The following is a 17,193-nucleotide window of genomic DNA, read 5'->3' on the forward strand; positions in this document are numbered from 1 at the left end:
CCTGTAGCGCTATGATTCCTATTCCAGAATCTCCTGTAGCGCTATGATTCCTATTCCAGAATCTCCTGTAGCGCTATGATTCCTATTCCAGAATCTCCTGTAGCGCTTTGATCTCCATTCCAGAATCGCCTGTAGCGCTATGATTCCTATTCCAGAATCTCCTGTAGCGCTATGATTCCTATTCCAGAATCTCCTGTAGCGCTATGATTCCTATTCCAGAATCTCCTGTAGCGCTATGATTCCTATTCCAGAATCTCCTGTAGCGCTATGATTCCTATTCCAGAATCTCCTGTAGCGCTATGATTCCTATTCCAGAATCTCCTGTAGCGCTATGATTCCTATTCCAGAATCTCCTGTAGCGCTATGATTCCTATTCCAGAATCTCCTGTAGCGCTATGATTCCTATTCCAGAATCTCCTGTAGCGCTATGATTCCTATTCCAGAATCGCCTGTAGCGCTATGATTCCTATTCCAGAATCTCCTGTAGCGCTATGGTTCCTATTCCAGAATCTCCTGTAGCGCTTTGATCTCCATTCCAGAATCTCCTGTAGCGCTATGATCCACACTCCGGAATCTCCAGTAGCGCTTTGATCCCCTTTCCAGGATCTCCTGTAGCACTATGATTCCTATTCCAGAATCTCCTGTAACACTATGATCCCCATTCCAGAATCTCCTGTAGCGCTATGATCCCCATTCCAGAATCTCCTGTCGTGCTATGATCCAGATTCCGGAATTTCCTGCCGCACAATGATCCACATTCCAGAATTTCCTGTACAGCTATGATACACATTTTGAAATTTCCTGCCATGCTATGATCTATGTTTCGGAATCCCGTGCAGCACTTCAATCTGCTTTCTGGAATCTCTTATAGCAGAATGATCCATGATCCATGCTCCACTCACTCACTGTGATACATGTGATATTACATGGTCCACGGTTGCTGGAAGCTTCTATTTTAGCTCTCCCAAGTTTCCCCAACCTTTCTTGCAGTTGTGTTCCGACATGTTCATGCCACGTTGGTCTGGATGTATTTTGGACCGGCAAAGATGATAGAAAGGTGGGTTGTTTGGGGTGATGCGCGGGCCGGGGGGAGGGGATGGTGGAGGAGGAGGTGCAATTCCAGTCAGGAATGCTTCATCTGCATCTCAGTAATAGGATACAAAATCGTTCCATGTTGGCCTTTACCAGGAAGAAACATGACACAATTTTTCTGCTCCCATTGCATTGTTCCCCCTCCTCCCACATTCCCAGCCCCACCCCCACTCTTGCCATTGGGAAAATGCCAGCTACTGTATTTAGGCACAGGAACAAGCCATTTGGCCCAGCTGGTCTGTTATAGTATTTATGCTCCACATGAACTTCTTCCCATTTTATCTTGTCAACATTTCCTCCTGATGCTTTCTCCCCATTATCTCTTATCAATGCATTTCACCTTTACTGATTTCACATTCTAACCACTGTCTGGATAAAAAAATTTCTCCTGAATTTCTTGTCAGATTTTGGTCTGCTTCACAAGTAGAAACAATTCCTCTGCAGCAACCCTAAGAAATTCCTAAATAAAGACACAAATCTGAATATTTCAGAACATGAGAGAAATCTGAAAAAAACTCCCGACATCGATATCCTTGAACCTCTGAGGCATTCACCAAACAAATTCCTCAGACTGGCTGCAATCTCTAATAAATTAAAGATTCTAAATTAAATATGCAAAGTAAACCAAAAGTTCCTCAAATCATCTTCTCATCTCTGTGGAATGAGGTCCACACTCTGGCAAGCTGAAACAGCAACAGAATTGTTTTCCAATAGTTTGAACTCTACAATATCTTTGTGACATTTTAATGCTTCTTTTAAATGTACACTTTGCTGTGTGAGTAGATAGCTACAGGAGAGGTGTGATAACAGATAGATTGCTTAACATCACTGGTAGATCCTGTAACATCAGAATTGATTTTGTAATCTGTGTCCCTCCACTTTGAATGTACTAGGTTGAAAAGCAGAATCACTGAATGTCTACCTCTGTGTCATCCTTTTGACATAATCAAATGTCATCATATAATACCCTAAACACCTCATCAATACTCTTCATAAAGGCACAGGAGAGGTACATCAAATAACAGTGGAGGCAACAATGGGAAGAACAAACACTAGAGTTTAGGTGCAGAGGAGGTTTACCAGGATGTTGCCTGGTATGCAGGGGAGGTCCTATGAGGAGAGACTGAGGGATTTGGGGTTGTTTTCACTGGAAAGAAGGCGGCTAAGAGGGGATCTTATAGAAACATATAAGATGATTAGAGGTTTAGATAGGGTGGATGGTGATAGCCTGTTTCCTAGGATGGAGAAAGCTAGCACGAGGGGGCATGGCTTTAAATTAAGGGGGGGTAGTTATAGGACAGATGTCAGGGGCAGGTTCTTTACCCAGAGGGTGGTGAGGGACTGGAATGCCCTGCCTGCTGCAGTTGTAAATGCGCCTAGTTTGGGGGCGTTTAAGAGATTGGTGGATAGGTTTATGGACGAAAAGGGATTGGTTTAGATTAGTGGGTCAATGTTTTTTTTAAAAATAAGACTGGTCGGCGCAACATTGTGGGCCGAAGGGCCTGTTCCGCACTGTAATGTTCTATGTTCTATGTAGACACAAACTTGGAGAAGTGATAGCCAAAAACATGACTGAAGAGGTAGACTTGAAAGGGAAGGGTTCAGGAAGGGAATTCCAGAGTTCTGGGCCAGAGGACCTGTGTCATTGTGGATCTTTTTATAAAAGGAACGTATTTGGAAATTAGTGGAGGTGAATAAATGAGATAAAAAAGGGATGACGTGCAAGTGAAAGAGTTCTTGCTAAGTATTTAGGATATGGAGCTCAGATTGTTGGTGAAGTGACAAACACATGGAGGAGGATTGTCACAGTACAGTGGCTGAGGTGAACAATACGGGGTAACATGTGGTCTAGGTAATGGGGCGAAAAATTGGGTTTGAAGCTCAGCTCAGAGTCAGAGTCAGAGTGAACTCTGGAGTTATGGGCTGTCAAGTTTAACTTCAGCAAAAAGGTGTAGGGACAAAGTGAGTTAAAGATGCTCTGGCATTTTTAGGAAAACCCAAATAGGGCTCTTTAGTTTTGCTGATGTTCAGTGAAGGCAGAGATGGTGAGGGAGGTTGATGCTGACAGAAAGGCCAAGGAGGGATAAGGTCAGCAAACACTGCAACTGATCTGTGCGCAAAGAACAAGGTGATAGTGCACACATAAAATTAATGGACGGGGCAAGACCACCTGGCCCCATACCATGATGGCCAAAGCAATATGATTTGTCAAAGTTAGTAAAGGATAAAAGTTGGACAAAGCATCAGGATTACACAATACTCATTATCATTTCTAGTAGTGCCATGTGATCAATTCTATTCACTGGAACAGACAGATCAGACTTCAGTTTAATGGCTAATTCAAAAGGTTCCCTCTAACAGTGCGCTAATGTATCTATATATATACTCAAGACCCTAGAGTGGGGCTTGAATATAATGTATTCTAACTCGAGAGATGAGAGAGTAATCACTGAGCCAAGTATCAAATACTCAGTGCTAAGAGAGGGTGACTGGTATTCCTTGCTTTCAGTCAGTGCTCGCTGAGTGAGGTCTTCCTTTAATTTCTCTCCTTCCATAATGTCCTGAAGTGATGGAAGGCACTTTGTAGATGCAAAAATGTCTTTATCTTTGCTCACAGAGATGTGGAAATGAACAGATGGAAGATTGCAGTTTGCATCTCTCTGCAAGCTGCCAGCTGCAAAAGATCATCGGAAATGATTGCATTTGAAGTTATATAAATAGAAGTAAAAACTTTCTGCTTATACACTTAGTAAATGAAAAATCAAGGCTGGGTGTGATTTTCTAATATGTGCATAGACATTATCGTATGATTCACCGAGGATCAAAGTAGCTATAAGTCTGATTAAACTTTAACAAACATTCTGAAGTTATAGAGGCGTTACGGTATTTCAGCTCTATCAAGGAGTTGAATGAAGAATCATTCGGCAGTATTGATAAACCAAAAAGCAACTTGGTGAGCTATGGTGATGAAACATCTGACACCAATTCAGAATTGTGGATTGGAAAGGGGCCTTGTGGTGACTGGCCCTTACTTTGTCATGCTGCCCTTAAAAGGGACAATCACCACACACAGGCCTTTTGAAAAGTGACTCTAAAAGATATAATGAAGGGTCGTCAACCTGAAATGTTACCGGGGAAGTTTACAGGCTCCTGAGAGGGGTCGGAGGCATAGCTACTATTGAACTTATGGGCAGCCATTTTGGGAAGCCCAGCTCAAATCTGCCTGCTTCAGGGAGATGGGCTACCAATCTGTGTTATTAAAGGTTCTATCTGGAACCATTTTACGGGGTCACCAGAATTTTGCCGAATGCACTCACTTGTGGGGAGGCCATCAACTTCAAGGAGCCTGCTTCCCTGTGGCATTCCAGGTATAATCAGAGCCACCATAGTCCAAAGAGGAGGCCATAGATAAGAATGGTGGACCTGACAATGTGAACAATTGCGCTAGAGGGGTTTCCCTCTGTCCTCTCAGGCCTACCACCGTCAGCTACTAAATTTTGATTTGTACTCGCCTGAGGATGCCCCCATTTTGAGGAGTCCCAAGGTCTCTGACTGCCTCAGCTATACCAATCTCCATTGGAGGCACTGCTGAGGATTCAAAGCTGGCCATCCTCATCAGACCATAGAGTCATTCCAGCACAGGAAGAGGCCACAGGAGGAAATGATGCTGGGAAAGTTGATGGAACCCAGGGCCCGATAATCCACACCCAGGGCACTTAAGGAAGTGGCTGTGGAAATAGTGCATTGATGGTCATCTTCCAGGATTCTACAGACTCTGGAACAGTCCAGGCAGATTGGAGTGTAGTGAATGTCACTCCAATATTCATAAAGGGAGGTAGAGAGAAAACAGGAAAGTATGGCCCAGTAAGCCATAATCAGTAATGGGGAAAGTTCTCAAATCCATTGTCAAGGACTTTAAAGCACAGCATTTAGAAAGCAATGGCAGGTCAGACAGAATAAGAAGTCTCACAACAAGTTTCAACATCAGACAGAGTCAGCATGGATTTATGAAGGAGAAACCATGCATGACAAATCTGTTGGAACTCTTTGAAGATGTAATTAGTAGAGTTGACAAGAGGCAGTCAGTCGATGTGGTATATTTGGACTTTCAGAAAGCATTTGACAAAGTCCCGCATAAGAGATTATCGTGCAAGATAAAAGTGCAGGGGACTGGGGGAAATGTATTGAGATGGATAGAAAACTGGTTGGCAGAGAGGAAACAGAATAGGAATTGATGGGTTCTTTTCAAATAGGCAGGCAGTAGCTAGTGGAGTGCCACAGGGATCAGTGCTGGGACCCCAGCTATTCACAATATATATTAATGATTTGGATGAGGGAACAAAAGGTAACAGCTCATAATTTGCAGATGATAATAAGTTGGGTGGGAGGATGAACTGTGACGAGGATGCAGAGATCCTTCAGCAGGATCTGGACAGGTTGGGTGAGTGGGCATATCAATGGCAGATGCAGTATAATTTGGATAAATGTGAGGTCATTCACTTTGGAAGCAAAAACAAGGTGGCAGATTACTACCTGAATGGCTGTAAATTGGAGAAGAGAGTGTGCAGCGGGACCTGCATGTCCTTGAAGATAAGCATGCAGGTGCAGCAGGCAGTAAAGAAGGCAAATGGTATATTGGCCTTCATTGTGAGAGGTTTCGAGTACAGGTGCAGGGATATGTTGTTGCAATTATACAGGGCCTTGGTGAGGCCACATTTGATAGAATATTGTGTGCAGTTTTGATCTGCTTTTCAGAGGAAAGATGTTCTTGCTCTCGAGGGAATGCACAAAGATTTACCAGGCTGATTCTGGGGATGGCAGGACTGATATACGAGGGCAGACTGACCAGGTTAGGATTATTTTCACTGGAGTTCAGATGAATGAGGGGAGTTCTCATGGATTTTAAAATTTTAACAGTACTCGACAGGGTAAATGCAGGAAGGGTGTTCATGATGGTGGGGAGTTCAGAACCAGGGGTCACAGTCTGAGGATACAGGGTAGACCATTCAGGCCATTTTTCACCCAAAGAATGGTGACTCTGTGGAATTTATTACACAGGAAGTAGTTGATGCCAAAACATTGAATGTATTCAAGAAGCAGCTGGATATAGCACTTGGGCGAATGGGATCAAAAATTATGGGGAGAAAGTAGGATTAAGCTATTAAATTGGATGATCAGCCACGATCGTGATGAATGGCAGAGCAGTCTCAAAGGGCCAAATGACCTCCTTTTACCCATATCTTCAGTGTTTCTATGATTTTATGTGGTTCAGTATCAAATTGTGTTTGACTAAGCTCCTGCAAAACATTTTGGTTTATTTCGCTACATTAAAAGCATTAAATAAAAGCAAGTTGTTTTTGTTTAATTTTCCTTCTACCCTTTTAATGATGTTATTGTTCTGGATGCTGTGGTCAGTAGCGAAGTGGAGGAAGACACCACTAACTGTTGTTTGGAAAACATCATTCTTTCCTTTTCTGTTGGCTGCATGGGAATTTATTCTCTTGGTTGCAGTGTGGAAGTATCAGTCAGATTGGCAGGGAGGCGAGGGATGTGGCACTTTGTGAAGCCACATCTCCTCTCATATAATAAGTTGAAGACATGTTCCTTGATGTCCACCTTGGTAAATGTTTCAAATGATTTTCATTATCTTTCTTTGAATTACTTTTGATTGCAGAGAGCTCACCCGGCTCCCCAACCACTGCCCTCTCTGCTCTGCCTCTGCTGCACAAGAAGGTACAAATTTTAAATTGCAGATCAGCAAGCAGAGATGTGGGCAGGAATTCTCTGACCTCACACACAGCTGGGATCCCCTGGTCCCATTGCTGTGAAGAGAGTCTTGGCTGAGTGCCAAATTCTCCACTCTCCTTGGCAGGGCGAACGAGGTCGGAAACTTCTGTTTGTGATGTCCGAATGAAACTTCAGCTGGATAGATGATGTGTAGTAGGATTATTACTGAACTGACATTTCCAGAGCGTGGAAGCTGGGAAGCCAGATAAGAGAGCATCCAAGTGATTGAGTTTGGAGGTGACACAGATATGAATGATGTTCTCTCAACAGGTTAGCTAAGACAGTGACAGAGGAAACAATATTAAAGAGGTGGAAGTGACCGGTCCTTGTGAAGAAAAGTGTATGGAATTGGAATTTCAACATGGGTAAAATGAGAAATTAAATATTAATTCTTAGATTCATATTCAGTCTCTTGGTTATGTTTATAACAAATCTGGCATCATCACGAGCTCCACGTATCACATCAGGCTGTTCCATGATTGACAGGTAGCTCCTTGGGAAATTGTTATTGCTTATTACTTTCTTGGGATATCACCAGCAATCTAGTCACCTGTGCCGGGATTCTCCGACCTCACCTACGGCTGGGGTTCTCCGGTGCTGCTGCAGTAAATGGACTTTTCTCTGTTCTCGCTGAGAGCAAGGGCGGGACAAACCAAATTGGAGAATCCTGTCCCCAATTTTTTGAAGGGGTTGTGATTCTGCAGGATTGTTTATTGGGCACATCTCCTGTAAATATAGTGCCTGGAGCTCAGGTTCCTCTAAATTCAATTTCTTATTGTTATGCTAAGGAAATTAGGACATCATTTGAATTTAAGATTTTCAAATCTGACTTAAACTTTCTCTCCATTGATACGATTTTGTATCACATTGTTTACTTTTTAAACGTTAAAAAACAATTCAAGTTCTCCATGTCAGAGAGTTATGTTTTCTAATCAGCTTCAAGTTCCCTGGTTTTAATAATTATGCAAATAACAAACAATCCACTGGGTTGATGGCCAATGATGTAAAATGGACAATATTGAATTTGCTGCCTGTTTTCTACCATGGCCCACTTTCCACTCACTCCATTAGCAGAGTAAATGTAGTAGTGAGGACAGTTGGAGGTTACTTCAATAAGACCCCATGCATTCCATTGCCTAAACTTAAAATCAAATCTCACTATTACGAGACTTTCATTTACCAAGACAGACAAACTACTAATGTAAAGGTTCCTAACACCCCATGTTTGAACACGATAACATAACAAAATAGGAGTGACTTGCTCTCACATTCAATAAGATCATGGCTGATCTGATTGTGACCTCAACTCCACTGCTGACCACTGCCCCACCACCTCACCATAATCCTCAACTCTCCTATAGCTCTAGAATCTGTCTATCTCAGCCTTGAATATATTCAATGATCCAGCCTCCAGTGCTCTCGAGTAGAGAATTCCAAAGATTCTGAGACAAGGAATTCTGAAGACTCAGAGATGGAATTCCTCATCTCAATAGCAAATGGAAGACCCTTTATTCTGAAAGTGTGCCTCCAATGAGAAGAAGTATCCTCAGCCTTAGGAATGCACAGCTTCAGAATTCTGCAGCCTAGAGTGTGAATCTGCTTTCGATCGTCATCTGCTAACATTCTCTTGTATCAGCTTCATCATCATAACAGTCAGAACCTGACTTACATTCAAACAGCCAAATATTGAACTAATTTCTTGATGGTGATGGGCCTAATAATCACTCTGTAGCAGCAATTAACTGGCAGGGAATTCCTTGTGAGTGAAAGGAACTGGCTCCTGTAGAGAGCTGTATTGGACAAACACAATCTGACAGACAATTTTTAGTCCTCATAAATGAGGCAAACATATCGGCAGGCAAAAAGATGAGAGCCAAATGAGACCAGATTCATTCTTCGTATGAGGCGCTTGTTCTACAAGGAAGAATTCAATCAAATGGGTCTACATTTCCTACACTTTAGAAGAATGAGAGGTGATCTTGCTGAAAATTATAACATTCTCAGACAGCTTGACAGGGTAACCCTGAGTTATTCTTTTCCTGGCTGCAAAGTCTAGAACTCGTGGTCATAGGGTCAGAGAAATAGCTGAACATTTAGGAATTCTTTCACTTAGAGAGTTGTAGTTGCCCAGTGGTTAAGGAGGTTCAAAACTGCAATCGATAGATTTTCGGAAAGGATGATGATTGGGAGGGAAAGTGGTTTGGAGATAGATGGTTGGCCATGATCTTATTAAATAGTGGATCTGGCTCAAAGGGTTGTATGATTCAAGAATGAAGGGACATAAAGTTAAGATTCTGGGCAAGAGATGCTGGGGGAAAAACCTTTTTAATCAGCGAGTTGAACTGGAATGATCTGGAACTCTCTGCCCACAGTGCTGGTGGAAGCAGAGACAATCAATGATTCCAAAGGAAATTGGAGGGACACATGAGAGAAATAAACCTGCAGAGAAACAGGGATTGAGTGGGGGAGTGAGCATTACTGGATTGCTTAATGGGAAGTCAGCATTGTCACAATGGACCAAATGGCCTCCTTTGTGCTATAAATGACTCTATGCACTATTCCTCCCGTTTCTTATGCTCTTTTGGTATAGCAGTGCAGATAGAGAGTGAATTAAAGCAGATGCCTCAAGCCTTTGTCTTTCTGAAAGGAATTTCAATGCCTAATGGATTGAAGTTAGTATAAAGTTGATGGAATAATCATAAACATTCATTTCATTGGTGGATAAGCAGATAAAACATCCTGTAAGACATCAATTACTTTGTTTCTGGGAAATTAGAAAATGCATGTAAACTCAAAGGGTTCCTAATGCATCTGGCTCCAACTGCTTGTTCATTACTTCTCCATTCATCTTAATGTTTTATTGCAGAGATTAAAGTCAATGTGATCGGAGCAGAACGTCACATTCTGAATCAATCTTAAAACAACCTTTAGAGAACATTTCCTGCAAGTACTGCATTTATTATAGGCACATAAAGAGTGATGGGAACTTGGATTTTAAATGCCAAGCGACAAAAACAAATTTACCTTTTGTCACAAGTTCGAAGCCAGCATTCAATAGATCACTTCAAGGCACAACTGACTGTCGGTGATGGCACAAATATACAAATATCCAACACACCTTGCTCCCATCGAGTGGTCAACTCTGATAGAAAATTATTCCGCAGCAAATTGTATTTGTAATTGAAACTTGGTGTCACAGCAAGCTTGCCCTGAACTTTCTCTCAGTTGGAAAGGTTATATAGAAGGCTAATGATGAGACAGCAGTATCAAGCATCATAAAGCAATGTTCTCAAAGCTCTCAACTGAAGTTACAGCATTCTTTTCCAGCTTTCGATTTTTCAAATTCAAACCAACTTAAAAAAGCTAAAATTAGCAAAACAACAGGAGCTGGAAAGTGAGGGAATTAACAAATTGATTCTGATTCAAAAATAGAAAGGATTCTCTCAGATTTATGGGATGAGATTGATGCTCAAATTTTCTCTCATTTTCCACCATAAGTATTCGAATATTTATACCGGTGGCTGAGTGCCTTCACTATTTGAATGCCAGACGTCTGATAGAACGCAAAAGGAAACCATTTGGCACAGACTGCCTGTGTTAGCTAGTTGACAAAGCTATCTACTCAGTCACAATCTATTGCTCTTTCCGCACAGCCCTGTAATCTCTGCCCTTTATCCAGCTCCTTTTTGAAAATTATTACTGAATCTGACTTCTTCACCTTATCAGGGAGTGCATTTCAGATCACAAGAACATTTAAAAAAAATCCTTATCTCAATCACCTGAAGTCTGTACCCTCTGGTTATCAGCTACTAGAACCAGTTTCTTGTTTTCTGGATCTAGGCTTTCCTGAGTCTGAACCTCTCCAGATCTTTTCTTAGCTTTCTCTGAAGGACAATTTAGCTTCTACAGTTTCTCCACATAACTGAGAGATCCCCTGGAACCATTTTGGTAAGTCCCTTCTACACCCTTTCCAAAGCATTAGCACCTTTCCCAGACTGAGAATTGGGGATGGGTGTTGCTAGCAAGATCAGCATTTGCTGCCCAGTCCCAATTGCCCTTAATTGAAGGCAATTAAGAGTCAACTACATTGCTGCGGTCTGGACACACAAGTGTGTCAGACCAGAGAAGGACGGTAGATTTCTTTCCCTAAAAGCCCAATGTGGCTTTTACAACAAGGGTTTCATGGTAATCATTAGATTTTTACTCCCAAATTTTTATTGAATTCAAATGGCATGGTGGGATTCAAACCCGGGTCCCCAGAGCATCGCTCTGGGTCTCTGGATTACTAATCTGATGACAATAACACTATGCCACCCACAGAATAGAACAAAATAGGGCAGCTGAGAACTAATCAATTTTAAAAAGATTTAGCATAACTTCCCAATTTTTGTGCTCTACTGATAAACTCAAGAATCTTGTGTTTTTTAAAAGCCTCTTCAACTTTTTCTGCCATCTTCGAAGAATTGTCTACATGCACTCTGTTCCAGCAGCATTTTCAAAAGTGTATCATTTAGTTTATATTGACCACCCTCCTTCTAAAAGGCAGAAAATAATTCCAGGAACAAGAGGGAGCCAAGAATCACAGTGCAATAACAATGAAAAAGTATTGGTGAAATTAAAGGGAATGCAAGTTGACAAATCTCCTTGGTGGCCAATGTCTTGGGTTTTTAAATGCAGCGTTAGTGAGCTTAAGTGATTTTGATCTCCAAAGTCCACAGGATTCTAAAATGTGAATTGGAGGGTAAACAACTGCATTCCTGCTATTCAAGAAAGAGCAAAGAGAGAAAAAAAAGGATCAGTTAGCGTAACATCAATTGTAGAGAAATTAATATCAGAGATGTGTTAACTGGCTACTCAGTGTCATGACCCAATTGCTGTCTTTGGCAATCCAACAGCTTTATTAATATAAGTTTCAAATTTCCAGATTTTTAAAACTGAGCACAAGCACTCATTTAATCTAAAAGGATCAGCAGAGCTATTTCCACATCTAAACATCCTATCCCAGTAATCGAGGGGGATGTCCTACACTTTGAAAGAGGTTACATAATTCATGTAGATCGGGAAACAATTCAAGTATTCAGAATTTTGTGGTAAACATGGATGTAAGTTATAGAACATAGAACAGTACAGCACAGTACAGGCCCTTCAGCCCTCGATGTTGTGCCTAGCTTTGTCTGAAACCAAGATCAAGCTATCCCACTCCCTATCATTCTGGTGTGCTCCATGTGCCTATCCAATAATCGATTGAAAGTTCCTAAAGTGTCCGACTCCACTGTCACAGCAGGCAGTGCATGCCACACCCCAACCACTCTCTGAGTGAAGAATCTACCTCGGACATCCCTCCTGTATCTCCCACCATGAACCTTATAGTTATGCCCCTAGTAACAGCTACATTCTACCTGAGGAAATAGTCTCTGAATGTCCACTCTATCTATCACCCTCATCATCTTGTAAACCTCTATTAAGTCGCCTCTCATCCTCTTCCACTGTGAAGAGAAAAGCCCCAGCTCCCTCAACCTTTTCTCATAAGACCTACCCTCCAAACCACGCAGTATCCTGGTAAATCTCCTCTGCACGCTCTCCAATGCTTCCACATCCTTCTTATAGTGAGGTGACCAGAACTGCACACAATGTTCCAAATGTGGTTTCACTAAGGTCCTATACAGTTGTAGCATAAGCCCACAGCTCTTAAACTCAAACCCCCTGTTAATAAACGCTAACACACTATGGGCCTTCTTTACGGCTCCATCCACTTGAATAGCAACCTTCAGAGATCTGTGGATATGAACTCCAAGATCTCTCTGTTCTTCCACATTCCTTAGAACCCTGCCATTGACTCTGTAATCTGCGTTCAAATTTGTCCACCAAAATGAATCACGTCGCATTTATCAGGGTTAAACTCCATCTGCCACTTTTCGGCCCTGCTCTGCATCCTATCAATGTCTCTTCGCAGCCTACAAGAATCCTCCACCTCATCCACTACTCCACCAATCTTGGTGGCATCAGCAAAGTTACTAACCCATCCTTCAGCCCCCTCTTCCAAGTCATTGATAAAAATCACAAAAAGCAGGGGACACAGAACTGATCCCTGTGGTACACTGCTGGTAATTGGTTTCCAGTCTGAAAATTTTCCATCCACCACCACCCTCTGGAGTTAGCCAGCTACTTATCCAATCGGACAAATTTCCCTCTATCCCATATCTCCTTACTTTCTTCATGAGCCTACCATGGGGAACCTTATCAAACGCCTTACTAAAATCCATGTATAAGACATCAACTGCTGTACCTTCATCTACACACTTAGTTACCTCCTCAAAGAATTCAGTCAAATTTGTGAGGCAAGACTTACCCTTCACGAAACCATGATGACTATCCCGGATTAAGTTGCATCTTTCCAAATGGTCATAAATCCTGTCCCTCAGGACCTTTTCCATTAACTTACCGACCACCAAAGTAAGACTAAGCGGTCTATAATTACCAGGGTCATTCCTATTTCCTTTCTTGAACAGAGGAACAACATTTGCCACTCTCCAGTCTTTTGGCGCTATCCCCGTGGATAGTGAGGACCCAAAGGTCAAAGCCAAACGCTCTGCAATCTCATCCCTTGCCTCCCAAAGAATCCTAGGATATATCCCATATGGCCCCGGGGACTTACTGACCCTCAGGTTTTTCACATCATGTGAATGTGCTCGTTAGTACAATTTGTATAGTATACAGATTCACTGGGTCCTATCTAACAAGGTGTCCAAGCTCTGGTCTAGGATGGGGAAGAGGAGTGTGAGCTATATCTGCCCACTTTACATCAGAAGACTATATTGGGGTGTGACTGAGCAGCTTCTAAGCTAGCCCATGACTTCCAAAAACTATGTCCTATGGAAGCCACACCAACTGAGAATTTTGGACATAATTATTTGGTTGGTTCTCGGGAAGTAGGTTTAGATTTTCACCAAGTTGTGACAACCTTTGCAAATGGCAGGCAAGTCCAAATTCTGGGATTCCTGACTTTACCCTTGGGCATCCCGATTTTCAGGAGTGCTTTTAAAGGATGCTAGTTTGTACAGGTTATGAACTTGCACAAGATACTCTTGACCTGGCTGGCTGCACTGTGGGGATAAGCAGTTCCTAGTCCTCCACAATTTTAATGAGTGAGGCTGTTTTTCAAAGAGTGGTGATGAGCAGCACCTCAGAGGTGTCGTTAACTAATGCTTGAGGTAACATTTTGAAAGGGAAGTTCAAAAGGTCCTCCTCATGCTCCCCCCGCCCCCCTCCCAAGTCAGGATATGCCTCTCTACCCACCACTCAAGCTCCTCATGCTCTCACAGATCAGGTTATGACACATCCATACCCATTGACCTGTACGGTGTATAGAACCAATTAATCTTATAGATTTTTTCATTCTTTCATGGGGTGTGGGTTTCATTGGCAAGGCCAGAATTTGTTGACCATGAACTAAATGTCTTGCCACACCATTGCAGAAGGGCAGTTAAGAGTCAACCACATTGCGATGGCTCTGGAGTCACATGTAGGCCAGACCAGATATGGATGACAGATTTCCTTCCCTGAAGGATATGAGTAAGCCAAATGAGTTTTTATGACAATCAGTGACGATTTCATGGCCATCAATAATACTAAGACTAGCTTTTCAGCAACAGATAATGACTTGTCCCCAGAACATATTCTGCTCCATCGGAACAGAGCTCAGACATAACAAGCTCCGGCTCATTTTCCTTTCCATGATTCCTGGAATCCCAGCTCCGCTCTGTGACAAATAGGAAAGCTGGCCACAAATTTAGAAATCTATGATGGTCACAGTTTAATTAGGTTGGCAGTAATTTTAGACTACATGAAAATACTGGCTTTGATTTTCATAAAAGCTTTGTGATTTGCCAAGGAAATGGTTCCCGTGCAGCCTGCAGTCTAAATTAATCCAAAATATTTATTACTATCCAAATGGTTTTCACCTCACTCCTATGCGTGGTTTTATAAACACGGCACTTTTATGATGATAAAAGCCGGCTACAGCGGCCTCTGTCGTTGGTCCTCACCCATTCCTTTGCTTTGATTGAAATCTCCTCTGATAATCTTGCAGGACTTGTCATCACCATTGCACATCCCACAGCGATCCTCCCTGGCTTTGGAGCCAATGATTCCATCGCAGCCAATCTTCTGTTAATAACAAACAGGTGTCTCTGTTATTGGTTCCATAAAAAAACACAGCGAGATTTAATTACAAGCAACCACCTGGTGTTGTTTCCGGATATCTTGGGTCTTTATTATGAGCAGAATATTATGGCATGACAGGTCCTGAGATCCATACTATTGCCCTAGCTGTGCTGTTAATTAGCTAAGCAGAACATAACCAGGTAAAAATACAATTTATAAAACATTTGGTTTGTTTCACAGGGTGTCACTGTTCTTGCTCAGTGTATCAGATAATTCTGTCAGTTTTACCATTATGTCACAATGAACTGAAACACCTGATAGATTTTTTTCAGGGGTGATGGGTAGGGGTGCAGAGCTGATTTTATTACATGAAAACCTCAGCTAAATTCACACAAGTTCCACTGTAAGTTAACCTGGCTGTAGAGATAAGAACACAAAGAACACAGCCGTAGAGTTAAACTGAGATACTGCACCAATGATGAAGACTTCTACTAAATAAAAGGATGATTTCCTTCTCAGAATTATCACTGAATTCCAGTCATTAAACCTTTATACCATCCAAAAACTCAATTAAAAAAGTAACCCCACACAAAGTTATTTGGAAGAGTTATAAACGTTTCCTGAAACTTCCCAAGCAAGCTAATTCTGTTCAAAGAAAGTACATAGACTCCCAAGGTTTTGAGCCAAACCCCATTATCATCCATTAGTCTCTGGTACAAATTTCACACAGATAGGACTATGTATTTTCAGGGTATCTTTTATTGCAGAGAGGGAAAGGTAAACAGCACAGATTTTAGTTTAATAAAAAGATGACACACTATTTTTAAGGCCTGTCTCTTTACAAAGGAGACTTACTGGTTAAAAATGTTTTAGAAACCTTCACTGTAATGTCACTACAGATAATGAGTTTCAAACAGATTTTATTATTGCTTGAATCTGGAATTACATTTTAACAGAAGGCATTTAAATAAATGATATAATCAGCCCAGCCCCCACACACTGAGTGTCTGAGGGATAATTGGTTCTGCTCTCAACTTCTGAAATGAAGCACACTAATCAGTCAGCGAGATGCCTTGCCTGGGTGTAGAACACACCTGTTCTATCCAGGATACAGACTGTTATAATAAAGCTCTTTCCCTTTCACACACAGTTGGGTACATTCATGCAGAACAGCTCAGTGGGAATGGCAAAATGTTTTTGACAGTTATTTTAAACAACAACTTGAATTTATTTTTATGTTGTTCATTTTTGTGCTTGATCGAGGTGGTGGTGTTGAGAGTCGGTCTATCGAGTACCAACACCAAGTTGTCCCAGGTGATGAGTGAAACTTCCTCACTCTGCGCAACAAGCTCCTACCTCAGAACAGTATCTCCTGCATATTTCTTCTGCTTTTTGTACCAGCAATCTTGTGGTTTGTCAATGACATTGCTATTTGTGCTAAGTTTGGGGCAGCTTGGTGCTCCAAACAATTGCGACCATCCAAAACTAAATTCACATTAAAGGATCCTTATGGTCCACTAATCAGCTTTGAATCAGTGGATAGCACTCTCACCTCTGAATTGGAAGATTGGGGTCTAAATCCCACTCTGGAGATCTGAACACAAAATCTAAGTTGACATGCTACAACGGTACTGAGGGAGTGTCACACTGTCAGAGACGCCGTCTTTCTGATGAGATTTCAAATTAAGGCCCTCTCAGGGTGGCATCCTGTGACACTATTTAGAGGGAGAGCAGGGATGTTCTCTGTGGTCTCTTTGTCAATAGCTTTCCCTCCACCAGAACCACAAAAATTACTAACTGATTTTTAAAATCTCATGTAGTCATTTATGGCACAGAAGTTGCCCATTTGGCCCATCGGATCCACACTAGCTCTCCATTGAGCAATCCAGTCATCTCCATTGCCCTGCAAACCTGCAACTTTATTTCCTTCAAGTGCCCATCCAATTTCCTTTTGAAATCATTGATCATTTCTGTTTCATGGTGTTATAAGTTGCTAAAGCAGTTCCTCTTGCATCTCCTGCCAAATAACTGTAGATTTGTACCTTGTACCATCAGGTAACAAAAAAGGTTTTTCAATGTCCACCTTGCCAAATTTATCATTATCTTACATACTTCTTTAAAATTTCCCCTCTGTTGGCTTTGTTCTAATGA

General features: G+C 41.8%; 1 protein-coding gene across 1 annotated transcript in view; it reads right to left on the reverse strand.

The window, feature by feature from the left end:
• Positions 1-17,193, reverse strand: part of adamts17 (ADAM metallopeptidase with thrombospondin type 1 motif, 17) — a 459,909-nt gene that overhangs the window by 116,187 nt on the left and 326,529 nt on the right. Inside the window, exon 15 of the mRNA XM_080214008.1 lies at positions 14,925-15,045. Within this exon, the coding sequence (XP_080070134.1) occupies positions 14,925-15,045 (121 nt within the window). The remainder of the gene's footprint in view (positions 1-14,924; positions 15,046-17,193) is intronic.

The sequence above is a fragment of the Carcharhinus amblyrhynchos genome, chromosome 28 (genome assembly GCF_965287045.1).
Source record: "Carcharhinus amblyrhynchos chromosome 28, sCarAmb.v2.hapA, whole genome shotgun sequence".
NCBI lineage: Eukaryota > Metazoa > Chordata > Chondrichthyes > Carcharhiniformes > Carcharhinidae > Carcharhinus > Carcharhinus amblyrhynchos.